Source organism: Pelodiscus sinensis, chromosome 3 (assembly GCF_049634645.1).
Source record: "Pelodiscus sinensis isolate JC-2024 chromosome 3, ASM4963464v1, whole genome shotgun sequence".
Classification (NCBI taxonomy): Eukaryota; Metazoa; Chordata; order Testudines; family Trionychidae; genus Pelodiscus; species Pelodiscus sinensis.
In genome coordinates this window covers 59671507-59685434 of record NC_134713.1, presented here as the reverse complement: position 1 = coordinate 59685434, position 13928 = coordinate 59671507, and the positions used below count along the sequence as shown (strand labels likewise).

General features: G+C 42.0%; 1 protein-coding gene across 4 annotated transcripts in view; it reads right to left on the bottom strand.

The window, feature by feature from the left end:
* The window catches only part of LOC112544622 (trophoblast glycoprotein), a 28094-nt gene extending 21754 nt beyond the window's left edge, over positions 1 to 6340 (bottom strand). For 3 of the 4 annotated variants that reach the window (XR_012902589.1, XR_012902587.1, XR_012902588.1), the window contains exons 1-2: positions 3916 to 5796; positions 634 to 698 (exon numbers count right to left, since the gene is read on the bottom strand). Coding sequence is in view for 1 of the 4 variants with exons in the window: in XM_075923812.1 (XP_075779927.1) it covers positions 4430 to 5596 (1167 nt within the window). In the remaining 3 variants the exon portion in view is untranslated. Of the gene's footprint in view, positions 1 to 633; positions 699 to 3721; positions 5803 to 6209 lie in introns of those variants that run through there. The other variant, XM_075923812.1, reaches the window with a different exon arrangement.
* Positions 6341 to 13928: the final 7588 nt, after the last annotated feature.

Sequence of the window (13928 nt, the reverse complement as noted above, 5' to 3'; positions counted from 1 at the left end):
ATAGATGTATCTTAAAATAGTAATTAATCATTCCCATTTGTTATTTATATTGATTACATTAGAGATCTAAAGTTAACTAAATTCAATTGGAAGTCTCTCTCCATTTATTTAATAAGAGCTGAAGCAGGCTCATAATGTTCAGAAGTTTTGAAGACTGCATGCAAGTTTGTTGGTTGCCAATTTAAAAGAACTTGCACTTAAGAGCACTGAAAGCCCATTTGGGCATAAAACATGTAAATATGTTTGTAAAGTATCTATCTACATCTATATTCTATTATGCCAAATAAAAAATGGCACCGGCAAAACACCTGCATTAAAGAATGTTACATAACTTAGCTCTGCTTGCTTTGCCCAAAAGCTTGGCTGCTGTAGATTGTTAGTGATAAGATGCCTGGAGATCCATAAAAACTGTCCACAATAAGAAAGGCCATGAGTCTTTGACAGCGTAAGAATACTATCTTATATCAATCAATAATTGTATCTATTAGCTGATAATCACTGCTGACAAATTTAATAAAACCTCACTGATGTCTCTTTCATAGTTTTATAAACAATTTATCTTTTCAATCACCCTGTCCTCCATTACAGAATACAAAATTCATTTGGAAGCTTGGAATTTAAATATTTTCTTACCAAATGTTATTTTCTTTCATCACACGTTCAGAATTACTGAGTGGTTGCTCATGAATACTCAGGTGCTGCAGAGAGGAAAAAAGTGTACGTCAAGTTTTGGTCCTGTCAGCCTTGAAAAGGGCCTTTTTTATAGAGTAAAAACTTAAGAGCAAATGACAATGGTGAATCTCAAAATGCAGTTGCACTCAGACTGATTTGTGGAGACCTTTCATTATATATAATTAGCTCTGCAATAAAATGTAACGTTATCACCAATGGCTGCTTTGATCAGTACTGTATATTGGTTTGGACTGAGGGCTTCATCTACACTGCTAGGGCTTAAAAGTTAAACTACTGAACAAGGAAAGATTTAAAATAAGGCATATACAAATTCTGATTTATTTTAGAGTTTCTAATCTAGCAGCCATACTATGTTTGGCTGAACATATGAAATAGCTGACTGTGCCTAGGAAGTTTTGGGGAATTTGCACTCGCTGAATGGACAATGAACTGATCCAAACTACAGGGTTTGTTTTTTTATATTAAAAAGAATTCTACCACACTTCTCTATTTTGTTTCCCCCCTCTCAAAGTTTAAGCTTTTTTAATTAGACTACTTTCATGACAGTGACAGACTGTTAAATTTAATACTATTTTCCTTTTTGTTTCAGGAAGCTTTATCCCTTGCTTTATGCCAGATAATGTTTCCTATGAAACCTCAAAGACAACCTAGTCCATCTGAAACTTTTAAGGTGTCAAAGCAGGATAAGCAATGGGAAAGAGTAGGCTTTCAAAAATCCCCCTCTCAAAGTTTAAGCTTTTTTAATTAGACTACTTTCATGACAGTGACAGACTGTTAAATTTAATACTATTTTCCTTTTTGTTTCAGGAAGCTTTATCCCTTGCTTTATGCCAGATAATGTTTCCTATGAAACCTCAAAGACAACCTAGTCCATCTGAAACTTTTAAGGTGTCAAAGCAGGATAAGCAATGGGAAAGAGTAGGCTTTCAAAAATCCTTCAATCCCAAAGCATTTTAAAAATATACTTTTTAAAAATTCAGAAGCTCCTATCATGAATTGTATAGAAGATACTTTAAAAATCAAATGCATTTTAGTCTCTGCAAAACACCAAAGCATTCATTACTGGTCAAACATTTTAGATGCATATCTGCGTAACACAAAACTGTCACAGGTCTAATGGTCATATATGAATAATATTTGAAAGCAAATGGCATAACTTATTTTTAAATCAGGAGTTACCAGTTCTCTCAAAAATTTTACTACAATGAGTTTATAATACAATATTGATAATCATTTAGTCTAATAGCTGTTGATACAAAAGTGACACTATTCCACTACACAAGCACCGAGTAGCTGAATTCTTTAGTTACAGAGTATATGACTAAAAAAGTCAATTAGCTATGCTTAATAAGCTATGTATGACAGACTGCTATTTTATTAAATATTTAACTTATCTATTAACAAAGGCCACACCTCCAAGAAACTGCTTGGCTGGTACATATTTCACAAATTATTCTTAAACATTGATACATAGTAGTAGTTTCTACAGGCCAATGATATTGAGGCCTCATTGTTCTAGGCCCGGTCACCTTTCATATGTTTGTACAATCACTGAATTAACTAATACAATATAGTTTGTATGTAACTAACAAATACTATCTTGTAACAGACTGTTCTGCATGTACTCAATAATCATGAGCTTTACAAAACTTTTTGGTAGTTGCACAGTAAGTTATTCATACAATAACTGAACTATTCTTAATATACTTGTAACTAACTTTTGGGAACTTTTTAAAAAAAATCTGTAAACTGAACCTATTGTGCTGTGGCCCATTCATCAGAGTAGAAGAAACTGGACAAAGGTAGCATAGGTCATTAGTTTTAAAATAAGTTTGTCAAAATCTTTGAGTGTTCTTCCTTTTGCAATATTCCTAAAATTGTGCATACTGTATATTTCAAACAAATGTCAGCATTACTGAAAGTTGCTAATTTCAAGCTACAGAAGTTAGTCTCAAAATCAGTTACTTGAGAAAGTCACTGTGGGGATTTAAAAAAATGCATTTAAATAGGGACACTGTCACAGTTTATTTTTTTAAAATCTAGTATCTTAGTTTAAGAGCTTATGTTCATAAAAAACTATTATGAAAAGCATATAGCTACTAAAATAAGTATTTTGCTATTAAAAGCAAAAATACTTCTATATACCAGAAGTTTTTTGCATTATGCTGAGTATCATTTAAGAATGTCAGATAAAAATCATTGAAGGGTTTAGCCAAAAATACTAAATGAAGTGTTAAAAATTCAATGTGAATCTATACCCTTTCATTTAGAATCTGCCTGTTCACAAGAGAAAGTTTGTAAGTTGATATCTTTTCCATATGTGCTATCACAATTAAATACTAGGTAATATGATAAAGTCCTTCCTTGTATCTTTTGCATAAATATTTAAACAAAACATCATTTATAGGCAAACATCTAGCACAGACATCTACAGAATTATTATTAAAGATCACCGGTTAGTAGTTTTAAGAAGCTGCAAAATTAGGTCAGGTCTCAAAACTCGTGATGCACAGTGTAGATTACTGCAATATTGTCCAAGAATTGCAATTTTTAAATGAAAAACATTTAGTTTCATGTGCCAAATTTTGCCTTCAGGATTTGTCAACATTTAATGTACTATGGGAAATACATCTTTATAATTGAAAGCAATAGTTTAGATGCTTCCCCCATCATCACACTTGATTTTTAACTAAAGCGTTATTGTTTTCATGCAATTTTTATAAACTTGCAGTATTTTTAAGGGAGAAACTAGCATTAGCCTCTGTTCTTTTGTTTGCTGGTGTTTTTTTTTAAACAGGGAAATCTGTTCTCTCCTTGTGGAATCTATATGCTTACATTACATGGTGCTTCACAAGTTGCCATGTGAGTATTATAGCTACACTTACAAATGGACCCTGTTCTAGAAAAGTTTCTCATAAATAATACTGTACAACCTGTTGTGAATGGTACTATATTCCATCAAACTTAGTCTTCCATGCATTTATTTCAGAGTTTTATAATTAAACAGCAAACTTCAACAAAATGGTAGTTCTTTGTAATTACATTTATTGAATTATTTAACAGTTCAAACTGAGTTTCTATGCACTTTATATTAAAAAAGCATCCATCCTATTTTCACATCAACTGCCATCAAAAAGAACTTTACAAAAGAGAGTAAGAGGCTTATTGAGGTTGTAAGTTTTCCCTAAGATGTAAAACTACAAAGTATTTGTGCATGCTCACTATTTTAGTTGCTTCTTTGTACATGGTTAGGAGCTTTAAGTCTATGGAATATAATTATTTTCTTCTCAATTAGGATACATAAGAACAAAACTGTGATGAATAAAGCTTCTTTCCCAAAAAAGTTGAGGCAGCTTTTGTTGAACAGTATCTGTATTGGTGCATTTTATATGCTCTTGCAGTTTGGAAATATCAAAGAAAGTATCCTTTTTCATTTCAGATCTTGAAAAATGTTTCAAATAAGTCTTGAGAACAAGTTGCAAAGAAATACAGTTGTGTGTGTGGAAGGGAGGAGGGGAAGCAGCAGCATGATTCTTATGTACAGCCTAATGCCATGCACAGTTGCTCAGTATTTCAGGGTAACAGAAAAGAGTCATCAACTTAACATTATGTGAAGGTATATTCTCCACATGGCACTGCTGTTCCTTTGGAAATGGGGAAGCAAGCATGGGGGTAAAGCTTATGTCTATATTTCATGCATAGCTATTGTGCCTTTCCCTGCTTCCATAGTCTACCTTCATATATCAGAACTAGAACTGAGGTTTGTTAACCTAGGGTCTGCGTTGATCTCGTATCTGTAGTGATATCCCTCCATGTGATCCCTACATGCATCTCTGATATTGTACATCCACTTTTTGATTCCTTTTCGGTTCAAATACAAAACCAGAAGAAAAATGGCTCCAATGAGAGCCAGCACTATCCCTAAGAAGACATACGAAGTTTGCAGTTGGGACTGGATGTCTACAGGCACAGAACAGTCCAGGTCTGAGCTGCTGGTTTTCACCAGGGGTTTGTCCTGCATCTTTTCAGGATAAGAGCACTTCAAAGCCTCTTTCCCTTCCACCTGGTCACTCTCCTTAAGCCAGTTCACCAAGTGCTGGATGCAGCAGTCGCAGACCCAGGTGTTGTGGCCCAGGTTGATCCTGTGGAGTGCGGGCAGGCTGCGGAGCTGGGCGATGGTGGCATTCTTCAGGCACTTCAGGGAGTTGTGGCTGAGGTCGAGGCTCTGAAGCTGGGCCAGGCTGTGGAAAGCCACGGCATGCAAGCTAACCAGGAAGGTGTTCCGCAGGTCCAGATGCTGTAGGTTAGGCAGAGAGGAGAACATGCCCGCGGGCAGGAAGAGCAGCTTGTTGTCTGCCAGCTCTAGGCGACTGAGGTTGCCCAGCACCCCCCAGCCCAGCAGCTCGGCCAGGGCAGGCACCACGCTCTGGTTGCTGAGGGAGTTGCTAAGGTTAAGCTCCTCCAGGGGGCTGCTGGCGTTGCCGAAGGCCTCGGGGCTGAGCTTGGCCAGGTCGTTGCTGCTCAGGTCCAGCTGCCTCAGGCTGGGCAGGCTGGCGAAGGCACCCGCCTCCACCTGCTGCAGCTGGTTGCCGCTCAGGTTAAGGAGGCTGAGCTCGGGCAGCGGCGGCGAGAGGAAGGCGCCGGGCTGGAGGCTGGCCAGTTGGTTGCCGGTGAGGAAGAGCAGCCGCGTGTAGGGCGGCAGGTCCTGGGGCACCGCAGTCAGGTTCCTGTTCACGCACTTCACCGTCCGGGCCGCCTCGGAGCACTCGCAGGGCGCCGGGCAGGAGCCGGACTGCTGAGCCGAGCCCCAGCCCAGCAGCACCTGCAACAACAGCCCCAGCGCCGCCCGCCTCTCCCCGACCGGGGCAGGAGGCGTCGCGCCCCGCACAGCGCGCCCCGGCATCCTCGCGCCACTCGAGCCCCCCTCTGGCTCGCCCTGGCCGGGATCCGGACGCCGGACAGAAACTCTCCGCTCGGGGCACGGCCCGCTGCCCGCGGCGGGTGCAGGAGGCGAGCAAGGCAATGCCCGGGGCGCCTCGCACGCAACCAGCCGCTGCCCTTCGCTTGCTTCCTCGGCGCGGGGAGCCGTCCCCTGAGCCCCAGCGAGACCTGCAAAGAGCAAAGAAATGGATAAAGCAGCAGCACTTCGCCCCGGACCTTTGTAGCCCCCTCCCTGGCACGGAAATAAAGGGAGACCCTCGCCCCCACTGCTCCCCAACACTCGCAGGTAGGGGCCCTTCGGGGTCACAGCCTGTCCAGCACAGCCCGGCTCCCCCTGCACCCTCAGGGGAAGCTCCCCCCCACCTCGGAGTCAAACAAGCGCCGGCTATTCCCATCGGAACCGGCGCCCCGCCCGGCCCATCACGCGGCTCCCCTGGGCTGCCCCCGTCCAGAAGCGGCTGCGACCCCCTGCCCCAGAGCCAGACAAAGCCCCCGCTGCACAAAAGAGCCGCCGCCGCCCCGCAAGTTGTGCCGAGACACTGCCCCTGCGCCGCCGCCGCTGCCTCCAGCCTCACCTCTCGGCCCGGCGCCGAGCGAGCCCCGTGCAAACTCCACGGCAGGCGAGTGCGAGGAAGCGACGGTCCCCGGGCTCGGCGGCCAACTCTTCCCGCGCAGTCCCACCCCCGCGCCGCGCCCAGCCCCGCTGCTAGCTCAAATCAACCGCGGCCGGGGGAGGGGCCGGGACATGTCCTGGAGGAGAGCCGCTCGCTGTTCCGGGAACTGTTCCTTCGCAGCCCCGCACTGGCGCACCGCTAGGGAGCCCCGCAGGGATGTCCCTGCTTCTCCAGCTTGGTGGCTGCTTCCGCACATTTGCCTCGGAACGGAGCCGCGCCACGTGGATCGCTCCCCAGTCCAGCCAGGGAGGAACAGAGTGACTCCCTGCAGAGCAGGCGGAGAGGGCAGCCCCAGCAGACGGAAACGTGTGTTACGGATGTGGAAGGGAACCCTCCGACACCGATGCTGTTACTGAAGAGCAGACTAAAGCTCCCAGTCAGACGAAGGAGGTGTGCGGTTTTGTGGTCAAGGGGAAGAAGTGGTCTAAGTGGCCTGACAGGGTGGTGTGATTGATCCGGAGTGTGGGGGAAAAATAAACTATCCTCTTTCCTTTCCCCGCCCCCAGAAAAAGGGTTGTAGGTCACTTAGCTAAGGAGTATTGTTATAGTGAGACACTTACTATCTTTCATTGGACCCATGAAAGATAAAGCTTCAGAGGGTAGACTAGTTAGTCTGTACAGGATAAACTTAAAAAACAACAAATGGCCTGCTAGCACTTTATAGACTAACTAAATATGTAGATGGTATCATGAGCTTTTGTGGGCACAGCCCACTTATTCAGAAGACTATGATACCATCTACATGTTTTGTTAATCTAAAAGTACTACCAGAGGGTTTGTTGTTTTTTTAGTGTACCATGAAAGATAGAATCTCACCAGAGGTGAAAGAAGGTCAATATGGCATAGTGGTAAGAAGTGACTGCTGGTACCAGCCTGTACACAGCCTGCGTTAAAATACTACTGCTGCCCCTCAGTGGTGGCCCTGCTGGTAGGTGAAGCAAAATAGGGTTTGACCAGCACTGCTGCAGCAGCACTTAACATTGCTGCCCCATTTTGCTACCCTAGGGTTGCCAGTGGTGGGGGGAGGAGAGAGAAAATGATCAGCTGTTAGTGATTTAAAATGCCTTCTTGGGCTTGCAGTAGTGACTGGTGCCCCAGGCCCTTTCAATCACACTAGAATCCCTGGCAGGCAGGGATCCTCTTCTGCCCAAGGTCCTGCCCCTGCTGTAAGATTTTAAAACTACTTTTAACTCTGTAACTTGCTCATCTTGCTTCTCAGTTGGATAAGAGATGACATTGATAGAAACTTCATCAAGGTATTCAAATAGCAACAAGAGCAGCCCTCTTAGTGCTAGTTACTAAAGCCGCATCATTGCTTCCCAGAAGATCAACATTGAGGTGGTCGATTTTCTGGAGTTCGATTTAGTGGGTCTAGTAAAGACCAACTAACTTGAACACTGAGCGTGCCCCATCAGTGCCTTCTCCTTGAATCATGAGAAGTAAGGGAAGTTGACAGGAGCATTTGTTTCTGTCAACCTCCCACTGTGGAGATGGTGCCAAAGTTTGAATTAAGGTACATCTACTCCAGCTATCAATTATTGTAGCTGGAGTTGCATATCTTAATTAACATTTCTGCGTAAATATAGACATGGCATAAGGAGTTGCTAGCCTTTCCTTCCAGGTGTGAAGCTGATCAGAGCAGCACACACCTTTAAGTGCAGTAATAATCAGGGACAAAAAATGAAGGGCTGTGTCTACATTGACATGAATTTCCGGAACTGTTTAAAACGGAATACCGTTCCATTTTCAGTTTTTCTGGAAAAGGAGCGTCTACATTGGCAGGCTGCTTTTCCGGAAAAGCGTCTGTGGCCAATGTAGACGCGCTTTTCTGGAAAAGAGCCCCGATCGCCATTTTCGCGATCGGGGCTTTTTTCCAGAAAAGACTACTGGGCTGTCTACACTGGCCCTTTTCCGGAACAGTGTTCCGGAATAAGGACTTATGCCTGAGCGGGAGCAGAATAGTTTTTCCGGAATAGCGGCTGATTTTGTACAGTAGAGCATCGTTGCTTTTCCGGAAATTCAAGGGCCAGTGTAGACAGCTCGCAGCTTATTCCGGAAAAGCGGCTGATTTTCCGGAATAAGTGGCCCAGTGTAGACACAGCCAAGGTGTTTATCAGCGGTGAGAAATTGTGCTCTGGAGCCTGCCCATCTTTTCAGAGAACTGGTGATTAGAACACACTTAAGGAGTTTGGGATTCATCATGCTTGTTAATGATAGTTTTGTACTTGAATCTAGCCTGATTTTTTTTTTTTTAATATCCATCCCCATACCTACTGATTTCTAGGGCGTGTGGCTTTGGGGAACATTCTATTGTTTATTTATATATATATTTTTTACTTAACAGAAGTGAAGGTGAAACACGAATGAAATAACACTGACTTTTAGATATAATGTAAAGTGACCCCATGTTCAAGAGAATTATAATCTAAAAATCTCAAAACAATATATTGTGTATTTAAATTTGCTACTGAAGATAGAAATACTTTTTCCTTGGTTTGTCCTTTAATGACTGCTGTATAAAAAGTACTATCAATCAAATTGCCAAGTGTGATAATATGGAGACAGTCACTTTATGTAGGCAGATAACAATATTTGTGGTTGGGGTGATGTTTGGGGAAAATGAAGGCAATTTTGTGGGAGTAAAAATTGTTCAAACCGGCAACAATGTTTTTTTCTTTATGGAAGCAACAAGATTGGTGTTATGAATCTAACCACCAAAACACAAATCACTTCATAAAAATGTGTAATGCAACATAAAATAAACTGTGAAAAGTAAAGCATACAGAAGCAAAAATAATGGAGGTTTTGTCCTAAACAGATACATAATCTAGTTGATTTAGTTTCTGACTCTTGGAGTATTTATGCTGTATTAACGAAATCAGAGTGCAGGGAATTATTTACTATGTTTCCTGTCAGCCACTTGAATGACAGCTTGTGTGGCAAGGATAGAGAAAAAACTACTTACAGAATTTATTTTTTTTCTAAAGTTTCACCTTTTAAGGCAGTATGTTTGTCTATGTATCTACTGGTTTTATGGCGGTCACACTAATGACCCTAGGACTGACATTGGCCAAAGCTAACTCAGGTTAAGTGATTGTTACTCCTGCAAATTTGATAAATTACAAGCTTTAGAATAACAATGTTATGAACAAGAGTACTACACAAGGTTTATTAAGATTTTCTTCTCTTTTCATCTCCTACCTCATCCCTTTTCCAAGAAAGTAAGCACGTGATTGGACAGTTAAACTCTGGTGTGGTCCAGATCAGATTTCTTGCATTTCAGGTCTTGTAGAAACATATAAATGTAGGACAGCTGGAAGGGACCTTAAGGGGGCATATGGTCTACAACTTCCTTGGTAACCTATTGTAGCCAGACACAACTTCCTTAACTCCCTACTATTTTCCTCACCCTTATCTAAAATAATGCTTTAAATACCCCTAAATTATATTTTTTTCTGGTCCTATTGTGCGTAGTCATCTATCTCCCATCCCCCCAGGCTCCTGATCTTTTCTTGGGCTCACACATGCTATATCATGATTCAACATCCTGATCTCATTTTTGTCTCCTTGCAAACTTCTTAAAATCAGCAGAAGTTCCCTCACATCTTAGTAGACCACATTGGGATCTTGTGTTTTGGTGAACAATTAGTCTTCAGCAGGTCCTTTGAACTTTAAAAAGCCAAGAGGAAAGCAAAGATACAAATCAAGCATGGAAGCTGGGAAAATAGGTGAAAACAACTGGCAGAGATTGAGGAGACTGAGCCAAAGAGAGCTCTTAAATTTCACAGCATTTCCTGCCTCTTGTCTCTCTCTGTTCCTGTTGTTCTTCAGTGGTTAATCAATGGGATGATTCATTGGGTAAAGATTAAACACTGCAGAAATAGTTGCAGAATCTGGCTATTAGATAGAAAGTATTCCTCAGAGAGTTGTTAAGGAAAGAAAATGTGAAATAGATACCAATGATGTGAATAGACAGAGGAATGTAAACAGCTCCAGAAGACTGGAAAGCTGTTACCTAATTTTAATTTTAAATATTGTGTATTTAAGCTGTACCTAATTTTAGATATTGTGAGCAAGTGTAGCTCAAGGTTGGAAAGCAGCTGGATCTGGTCATCAATGAATTCCCTGGAGTATGAGGAAGCTCTCAGCTGTCATAGATGAACTGCCTGTCTCGTGCTATTCTCTGTCCTAGTTTCCATGTATTGAGTAAGGAGGATCCATGACTGGAGCACAGCATGAACCAACTAGCTGGTGTGTAGCCCCTTTGGGATTGTGGAAAGCTCCCATAATTTAAAACAGCATTCCGGTTTTTACAGTGAGCAATTTCGCTGTGAGAATCAAGTAGCATCAACTGGCTCTCTCTTGTTCCTCTTCACTGTAGAAACTCAGTGTAGCCCAGAATCTGAACCCTGTTCCCTCACCTTTCAAATCATTGAACACTAAAACTGGAAGAAACCTCGAGAGGACATTGAGTACAGTCCCCTGCACTTATGGTAGGACTCAGTACTGTCTAGACCATCCCTGATAGATGTCTGTCAACCTGCTCTTAAATATCTCCAGAGATGGAGATTCCACAACCTCCCTAGGCAAGAACTTATTCCAGTGTTTCACCACCCTGACAGTTAGGAACTTTTTCCTAATGTCCAACTTAAACCTCCCTTGCTTCAGTTTAAGCGCATTGCTTCTTGTCCTAGATCATGATCCAACTCAAAGCACAGCAGTACATTTTAGTGCAATGCCAAGATCTCTGGATCTCAGTACAAAGAAGCTGACTCTGCTCTAACTTCCTAATGGCTAATAAACAAGTGTGGTAGAAATGTAAAGACTCAACATCTCAAGCATACAGGTTTAGAACGTAAACTTTGTGATTTGAATTAGTTGGAAAGGTTGTCATACAAAAGACTGAACAGATTGGAAGAAATTGAAAACAGATAGGGCGTGACTCTCCACTGCCTTGCACCTTGTATTGTTAGGTACACTTTTGCAACGTGGATGCAAAACATAATTTTGTGAAACTTGTAAAAATTTACGAGGAGTACACAAAGGACTCTCCTGATTACTGTCTAGCAAATTTATTTCAACACCAGATAAAATAATGCACATTACCATTACAACTGCAAATATAAAGGAGTATGCAAATTTACGAAGAATAAGACGCTGGAAAATCAGGGGTCTCATCCTTTCTATGTATAATCAGTAATCCACAGTTATCCACTGTGAAACTCCATATTACACTTGTTCATTCACTGAACACCACTCCTCTCCTTCACTTCTGCTTTTCTTCCATTCTCTTCTCATCTCTGTCATTTCTTTCTGTTTTTCTTGGGATCTGCAGCTCCTCTTCTTTGGACTGATTGCCGATTTGTAAATGTATCTAAATTCTTATGATCTGGGAGAGGAGGAAAAGCCTATTTCTTTTTTTCCTTTTTCTTCTTTTTTTTGTGAGCTGCACAAGAAGATACATATTGTCATAGAGCAGGGGGATGATAATTCCTCTTCTATGCAGCACCAGTGAGACTGCATGTAAAATACTGCATTTAATTCTGTCACTCCAATACCAGTAAATCTACAAAGATGATGTGAGATTTCAGAAAAGAGCAATAGAAATGAAAAGGGGCTGTTGGGATTTATTTATGAGGAACAATACAGAGAATTTTAAATATGTATAGCTTGTCCAAAGACTAAGGGGGATATCATAAGGTCTATAAGCATTTGAAAGAGGATAAACACTAATGAGAAAGAATTGTTTACCATGATTTGAGAGGAATAAGTAGGAGTAATGGGGAAAAATGAAGCAAGTTACAATTCAGACTCAATACCAAGAAATGAGCTTGCTTCTGCTGTGGAACTGCCTAATGAGCACACCGGAGAAGTGGAATTTTAAACAAACTTCTTTACCTAGTTCAAGAAAGTACTTCAGAATTCACATTCCACTCTCTGTAATAAGATTTCCTAAACCTGTGAGAAGGCAAATATAATACATCACAACTTTTCTGCCATGTAATTTGATTGGAGACAGATTCTTAAAGGCACAAATGGCAAATAGATGTTCTGAAGTGGTGTATAAACCTCCCATATTGCGACAGCAAGGAAAGAGTTAGTAGACAAACAATTGCTGCTCCCACTGAGACTAAGGATAGGTCTACAGGGGGATAAAAAAACCTGATGCTGGCCCAGGTTACCTATCTTGGACTTATGGTGCTTGGACTCTGGGGCTGAAAAACTGTAGTGTTGGAATCTGAGCTTGGATTGGAGCCCAAGGGTAGGGACCCTTCAAGGGTTGGAGGATCCCCAAGCCCAGATTTTAATGCAATTTTTAGCCCACAGCCTAAGCCCCACATCAGCTGTCCCAGGCGAGCTGCTACTATGCTGTGGGTCGTTTATCCATGCTAAGGGTACGTCTATACAGCTACATTACTTTGAATTAACTAGCTTTATTTTCAAATAACTTAGTCTGCATCTACACAGCAGGCAGTTATTTTGAAATAATGTCGAAATACTGTCAAACTGGAGGACTTCTTACTCTGACTCTTGTAACCCTCATTGTACAAGGATGTACAATTGTACTCCAGTCATCTGAAGAAGTGAGTTGTGCCCACGAAAGCTCATGTTTTGTTAGTCTTTAAAGTGCTACTGGACCATTTATTGTTTTTTAAGTTTTTCCATTGTACAAGGAGTAAGGGAAGTTGAAAGAAGAGTGCTCTATTTTTAAATAAGTGCTGTGTAGATGCTCCCAATGTGACTAGTTAACAATAACTGGCGTAAAAACTGCAGTTCAGTTAGAGAAGGGATGTTGCTAGAGACGGTGAGAGAGGTGTTGAGAAAATACCTCAGTAGAGAAGAAGCTTGGGTGGAGAGTGGAATCAACAGTGCTGTGAGAGATGTGGACAGAGGGAAAAGGTGGGAGCAGCCTAGGAAGTGCCTGAGGGATTGCAAGGAGCGGTCCTTATCTGACTAACACAGTCAGGTTTCTGGGCTGGAACCTAGAAGAAAAGCTGGGTTTGGGTTCCCCTAGGACTCTCACTAGCAAAAAGGGAAATGCAAATCTTTCATTTAAAAGTGGTAGAGTCTGATGAATCTGATGGGGGCTGGCATAAGGACCATTAAACACCCTGGAAAAAGACTGCTTCTGAAGGTGACGTGGTGAGAGAGCTATGCCATGGAAGCTGCACACTGCTATGGCATCGTATGACATCGACAGGCTGTGCTAGAGCAGATCCCCTGCAATGCTGTGTCCACAAGGTGGTAGTGTGGCATTGAGTTCACCTGGTGAAAGGTGCTTAGTTCCTTTCATACCTGCCAGCTGTGCCTCTAAGACCTCCTCTGATCTGGCAGATGTAATTGCCTTTTATGATATAAAGAATTTTAAAATTTTAGTTGCATTGTGACAGTCCGATCTTGGAAGATTCCGCATGTTTTCTTGGTGTAAGAGAACACAGGAAAGCTTTAAAAGTCTAGGGCTAGCCAAAAGCAGCATAGAAGGAGCTGCCAAGGAATTAGAGTTGCTGAGCACTTGTCCTTTCAATGGTTTCTTTTCCTAATCTATCCATTTCAAAAATCACTAAGTCAAGTCCTCAGCAATTGTGTGCAAAGAAAGAAGCTATTCTTTCTCTATTTGTC